The sequence below is a fragment of the Eimeria maxima genome, genomic scaffold, assembly GCF_000499605.1.
Source record: "Eimeria maxima Weybridge genomic scaffold, Emw_scaff1354, whole genome shotgun sequence".
NCBI lineage: Eukaryota > Apicomplexa > Conoidasida > Eucoccidiorida > Eimeriidae > Eimeria > Eimeria maxima.
Window position 1 is genome coordinate 1613 of NW_013563477.1, and position 6155 is coordinate 7767.

General features: G+C 44.6%; 3 protein-coding genes across 3 annotated transcripts in view; 2 read left to right on the forward strand and 1 right to left on the reverse strand.

The window, feature by feature from the left end:
• EMWEY_00051810 (hypothetical protein, conserved) overlaps positions 1-1876 on the reverse strand; it is a gene marked incomplete at both ends in the record, with an annotated part of 3123 nt that extends 1247 nt beyond the window's left edge. The window contains 3 exons of the mRNA XM_013477491.1: positions 297-380; positions 619-1503; positions 1760-1876. Of these exons, the coding sequence (XP_013332945.1) occupies positions 297-380; positions 619-1503; positions 1760-1876 (1086 nt within the window). The remainder of the gene's footprint in view (positions 1-296; positions 381-618; positions 1504-1759) is intronic.
• A 1808-nt stretch (positions 1877-3684) lies between these two features.
• Positions 3685-4332, forward strand: EMWEY_00051820 (ribosomal protein S23, putative; the record flags this gene model as incomplete). The annotated part of the gene is made up of 2 exons (XM_013477492.1): positions 3685-3849; positions 4084-4332. The coding sequence occupies 2 exons, from the start codon at positions 3685-3687 to the stop codon at positions 4330-4332; spliced, it is 414 nt and encodes a 137-aa protein (XP_013332946.1).
• A 1045-nt stretch (positions 4333-5377) lies between these two features.
• On the forward strand, positions 5378-5949 carry EMWEY_00051830 (hypothetical protein; the record flags this gene model as incomplete). The annotated part of the gene is made up of 2 exons (XM_013477493.1): positions 5378-5450; positions 5798-5949. The coding sequence occupies 2 exons, from the start codon at positions 5378-5380 to the stop codon at positions 5947-5949; spliced, it is 225 nt and encodes a 74-aa protein (XP_013332947.1).
• Between the last annotated feature and the right edge of the window lie 206 nt (positions 5950-6155).

Consider the following 6155-nt stretch of genomic DNA (forward strand, 5'->3'; position numbering starts at 1 on the left):
AAAAAAAAAAAAAAAAAAAAAAAAAAAAAAAAAAAAAAAAAAAAAAAAAAAAAAAAAAAATACAAACCCTAAACCCTAAACCCTAAACCCTAATTTATTATATTTTATATTTTATTAACCGGATATATACACAACAGGAAAAGGAGGAAAAGGAAGAGGAGTTATAGGGAGGTAGGAGACGCAGGACAAGAGCGAGAAGATACAGCAGAAGAAACAATACAAACAGCATAAGCAACAACAACAACAGACGCAGCAACCAGCAGCAGCAGCAGCAGCAGCAGCAAAGTTAGTCATACAAGCATTTCTGGTATAAAGTTTTGCATGTGTTTCTCCCATTCCTCCATTAAACTCGCAGTTTGATGCTCAGAATTATCCGCAACCTATAACACAAACCCTAAACCCTAAACCCTAAACCCTAAAACCCTAAACCCTAAAACCCTAAACCCTAAACCCTAAAACCCTATACCCTAAGAAAGATCCAAGACCCTACATTCCCCTTATAAACACTGCTGGTGCTACTATTACTGCTAGTAGTAGTACTATTACTGCTGTTACAGTTGCTGCTGTTGTTGCTGTTGCAACAGCAGCAGCAGCAGCAGCAGATTGCGGTGTACGTACAGCTCCTTCTTCTGTACGTCTAGGTTGATATTCAGGTGTCATGTCATCTTGTACACCTAAAGGAACATCGCCATAAGGAATTGGATTATCATTACTTTTTTTATTTTGTTGTCTTTTTTCTTTTTGCTGCTTCTTATCCTTCTTGCTGCTGCTGCTGCTGCTGGCTGCTGCGCCTTGAGGTTCCGCACGAGTAGGCTGCTGACGCTCCTGGGTTGGCTGCTGACGCTTGGTCGAGGCCTGCTGCTGCTGCTGCTGCTGCTGAGGGGGAGGAGGAGGAGCTGCTCTCCCTGCCTGCTGCTGAGGAGGAGGGGGTTGGTATTGCTGCTGTGGTGGAGGGGGAGGAGGCTGGTAGTATTGCTGCTGCTGTGTTGGCTGCTGCTGCTGCTGCTGCTGCGCTGCAGCAGGAGGAGGAGGGGGGACAGGCTGGCCATAAGGAGGAGTCTGATAGACTGGTGGCTGCTGCTGATAGGTAGGGGGAGAGTAGGTGTGCTGGGCCTGGTATCCAGCAGCATGCTGCTGGTAGGTTGGTGGCGGCTGCTGCTGCTGCTGCTGCTGCTGTGGCTGCTGCTGGGTGTATCTCTGGTCTGCTGCATAGTATGCCTGCTGCGGAGGCGGCGGCTGCCGAGTGTCATGGGTATAGGCGTATTGGCCTGTAGGGGGAGGAGGAGCAGCATAGCCTCCTGATGGTTGCTGCTGCTGGTACCCTGCCTGCTGCTGCTGCTGCTGCGGTGGCGGTGGCGCCTGCTGCTGGGGAGGAGGAGGGGGAGGAGGAGGAGGGGCAGCGGCGGCAGCAGGAGGAGTGTACTGCTGCTGCGGCGGAGGCGGCGGAGCACCAGCGCCTCCTGCTGCTGTTGGATCGGGGGCTGCGTAGCCAGTAGGAGGAGACTGCAGGGAAACAACACAGCAGCAGCAGCAGCAGCAGCAACAGCAGCAGCAGATGCAGATAGTTAGACACAGCAAGGAGAAAGAGAAGACACAGAAGCAGCAAACGTGGATAAAGAGAGAAGAAAAAGACAAGATCTACACACAATGTAACACCATCATTCCTGCTGCTGCTGCTGCAACAGCAGCAACAGTAGCAGCGACGACTGCAGCAGCAACAAAAGCAGCAGCAACTTCTGCTCCCAGGGCCTCCATTTACCTGTGGTGGTTGCTGCGCGGCGAGGGCCCCTAGGTCTACGAAGCTGCTCATGCAGCAAAGGACAGCAGCAGCAGCAACTGCTGCTGCTGCTGCTGCTCGGGTGTATTGCAGCAGCATTATGAGGGTCTATCTCTGCTGTATTTGAGTGTATAGGCAGGTGCTGCTGCTGTTTCTTTAAGGAAATATATGTTTGCTGCTGCTCCCTGCTGCAACAGCAGCAGCAGCAGCAAACGGGCTCTAGGACACCGTGCTGCTGCGTCCGCTGCAGCGGGAAAACACAGCAGCAACAGTCAATGTATTTTGCTGCTGCAGCTACGGGACTCCACGAACATAGATGGATCTGCTGCTGTTGTTGCTGTTGCTGTTGCTGCTGCTGTTGCCCTGCCGCTGCAACCGGGCCCCGCCGTGTGTGTCTGCTGCTGCTGCTGCTGCTGCTGCTGCAACAGAGACGCAACGGTGTCTGCTGCTGCTGCTGTGTACACTCAACTAAATAATTTAAACAAATAACTGCTGCATGCAGAAGATACAAATAATCCTTTTAACAAAACCTCCTGTTGCTCTATTAAACACTTGACCGGAGTAGCAGCAGCAGCAGCAGCAGCACGAGCTGCTGCTGCTGCTGTTGCTGCTGCTGCTGGCAAGGCTGCCGACCGCAAGAGTTCTATAGAGGGGCGCGTGGTAGAGACTGCAGCAGCTGTGTGTCTGCTGCTGCTTCTTTGTTTAATAATAATTAAATATAATATAAATAAAAGATAATAAATAAAAAGAAATAAATAAAAAGAAATAAATAATAAACATACTTGTTGCTACTCTTCTCTACTAAGCAGGGGCTGCCAACACCGCACTGCGCCTCCTCCTCTCCCCTCAGCTGCAGCAGCCGCAGCAGCAGCAGCAGCCGCAGCAGCCGCAGCAGCAGCAGCAGCAGCCGCTGCGGCAGCTGAATTGTAAAGAGGGGTCATCATCCTTTTCTTCTTGTTTTGTTTCGCCGTCTTGACCATTTAATTTAAAATGGGGGCGTGTAAGTAATCATCTCCTTACCTCACTGTCTGTACACCCCAGGCATAAGCAGCAGCAGCAGCAGCAACAGCAAATGCAGCAGCCCACAGCAGCAGCTGCTGCTGCTGCATCATAAGCGCCCCATATAACATAAATGGAGAGTTTGTGGTTGTTTTTATATTGTTTTAAGCTCTAAACAAATGCTGTATTATAATGCCCTTTCCTCTGCTGAGGTCGCTACGTGCTGCTGCTGCTGCTGCTGCTGCTGCTACGCTTGCCGTGGGGCGCAGCAGATCTATTGTTGTTGTATGAGTTTAGTGATAAAGAATCTTCTTTTCTTTTTCTTCTTCATTTCTTCTTTTGTTCTTTTGTCTCCCCACAACTTTCTCCGTTCTTGCTGTCCTTTATCTGCTGCTGCTCCCTCGTGTTGCATGCATGCATTGATATATGGGGCTGGTGTAGGAGTTTTATCTGTTGCTGCTGCAGCAGAGGGCACCCTATTTTGCTGCATCTGCATGCATGAAGCAGCAGTAAATATCTAGCATGTAGCGGCAGTTAGGCGAATTAGAGATGCTGGGTTGCGGCAGTTGCGTCCTGCTGCTGCTGCTGTTGTACAGAGGAGTGTTGAAGGCGTATAGCTGCTGCTCCTATTGTTGTTTTATTGTTCTTGTTGATTTAATTAGCATTTATTGGGGCTGCTTGCATGCATCGCTGCTGCTAGTACACAATATTCGCACCGCATGCATAATATTATTTCGGGTGTATGTACACCTCATTTTTGCAATAATAGCGTCATTCTTGAATACACCACAAAACACCAATTTTTTGCGTATTTTCTTTATAATGTTAATATATTTCGTTAAATAAACAGATAAATTACATATATTGTTCTTTTTTTGTGTTTTTTTTCCTCAGGCAAACCTCGCGGTATGCGCACAGCGCGCAAGCTGCGCAACAGGCGTCGCGTACAGAAGTGGGCGGATAAGCAATACAAGAAGGCACATCTTGGCACAAGATGGAAGGCAAACCCTTTTGGTGGAAGTTCTCATGCTAAGGGAATTGTTGTAGAAAAGTTGGGTATTGAAGCTAAACAGGTAAATATTATTATATTTATAATAATAATAGCAGCAGCAGCAGCAGCAGCAGCAAGAGCAGCAGCAGGAGGAAATGCAGTATAAGTAGCAACAGAAACGACAAGAAATAGATAGATAGATCGATAGCTTACCTATTCTCTATATAAATATATATAAATATACATACATATATACATATATATGTATATATATATGTATATTTATTTATATATTTATATGTGTATGTGTATACAGCCTAACTCAGCTATTAGGAAGTGTGTAAGGGTCCAATTAATAAAGAATGCAAAGAAGATAACTGCCTTCGTACCTCGTGATGGTTGTCTGAATTATATTGATGAAAATGACGAAGTTCTTGTTGCTGGATTTGGTAGATCAGGGCATGCAGTAGGAGATATACCTGGTGTTAGATTCAAGATTGTTAAAGTTTCTGGTGTATCTCTTCTTGCTCTATTCAAGGAAAAGAAGGAAAAACCCAGGTCCTAAGCTGTTTATTATATATGCATTCATGCATGCATGCATCTAAATACAAATATCTATATGCATATATATGCATCATGATGTATGTATTGATGTATGTATGTATATGCATGCATGCATGCATGCATGCATGTATTTATTAGTCATGCATCCATGCAGACATGCAGCAGCAGCTATACTGGACTGTCTGTGTGTCGCGGCAATACCATGACAGGATAGACATGGTGTTGTTGAGGCAGCTCCTGCTGCAGTTGCTGTTGTAGCTGATGCTGCTGCCGCTGCTGCAGCAGGGAAAGCAGCAACCCCCCAAGTTTAACTGTACAACACTTGGAAGGAAGGGGGGAAGCAAATGAACCACAGGCAAAAACGTCAATTTTGTGTCTTTTTCCTTTTTACTCTTGAAGTCCGCATAGCGTAAACTTGCAAAGAATCCATTAAGAAGAGGTAGTCGTAAATAATCCATTAAGAAGAAGACGCAGATAATAGCAGCAAATAGAGAGAAAAACAACGAACGTAGTACAGCATGTAGTATAATCTTCCTAGTGTAGCGTTATCTACATATAAATGGTAGCCCAGCAGCTGTATATTCGTAGTTTATATATAAATACAAATGGAAGAAACTCAAGAGAAAAATATTTATGCATTTACACCATTTCCTTCTTCTAAGGAATGATTGGATCGTAACCGTCACACACATGTACATCTTGACGGTAGGCAATATCTGCTGGCACTATAGACACGGATTTTGTACTAAATACTGCATTATTTATAAAGGAAAGTAAGGGAAATTAACAATATCCAGTCAATAATAACGAACGATAGAGCTTAAAGCACGTCCGTGTCGTCACTGAGTTATAGTTAAATAGGCGGTGTAACGTGCGGTGTACATACACCTGAAATACAGCGGCATTTCTTTGTCTTCAGTTTCCTCCTCTTCCTCCTCTTCTTTGGTGGGTAGCTGCGTAAATTGTGTGAAGAGGGGAGGACTTACGTAGTTTACCTTGGTTAATAATCGAATACAAACGCCCTCTGTTTATCTGCTTGATTCATAATGGATTTCTCTTATCTTGTTAAGAGGGAAAGAAGAAGTGACGGTGCTGGTAGTAGCGGTGGTGAGGCGGGACGTGAGGAAACTTCGTATAAGGAAGCCATTTCCTCATCTTATTTTCTTCAACAAGAGTTGAAAGAGGATAATAAAACTAAAGATGAAGAGATTGACGAACTTTCCCGGCAAATTCAACAAGAAATAACAGCAGCTCGTAGCTGCATGTGTAGACTTGAACAAGTGGCACAAATGGATCAAAAGTTGACGGAAATAACTCGATTAATAGACGATGTGAATTCTTTTTGTGAATTATCCAAGAAAATAAAAAATATAAGAAAAAGTCCGCTTTCTACTTTTTTTTTCTTTTAAGAGTTGTATATGTTATTCAACATTACATATTCTTTTTTTTTTTCTTTCTTTTTGCAGAAATGGCGCTAATAAAAGAAGAAGACGACCGGCTTAATACGGAATTACTGCAACTACAAGACGAAGCAATTAACTTGCAACAGAAGGGCACCCAAATGCAACTTGAATACGAAGAAGTACAAAGCCAAGTTATACGCGAATTGTGTAGGTAAGCGTCTCAGCAGCAACTGCAGCAACAGCAGCAACAGCTGCAACAGCTGCAACAAAGCAATTCAATTCATAATAATATTGTCTTGTATACAGACGACAGGAGTTACATCTTTCCTTAGAACAAGCAGCAGTAAGAAAGACACACATAACATGCACTTTATTACTTAGCAACATAAATGCCCTTCTTTCTTTCCCTTAGCAGAAACAA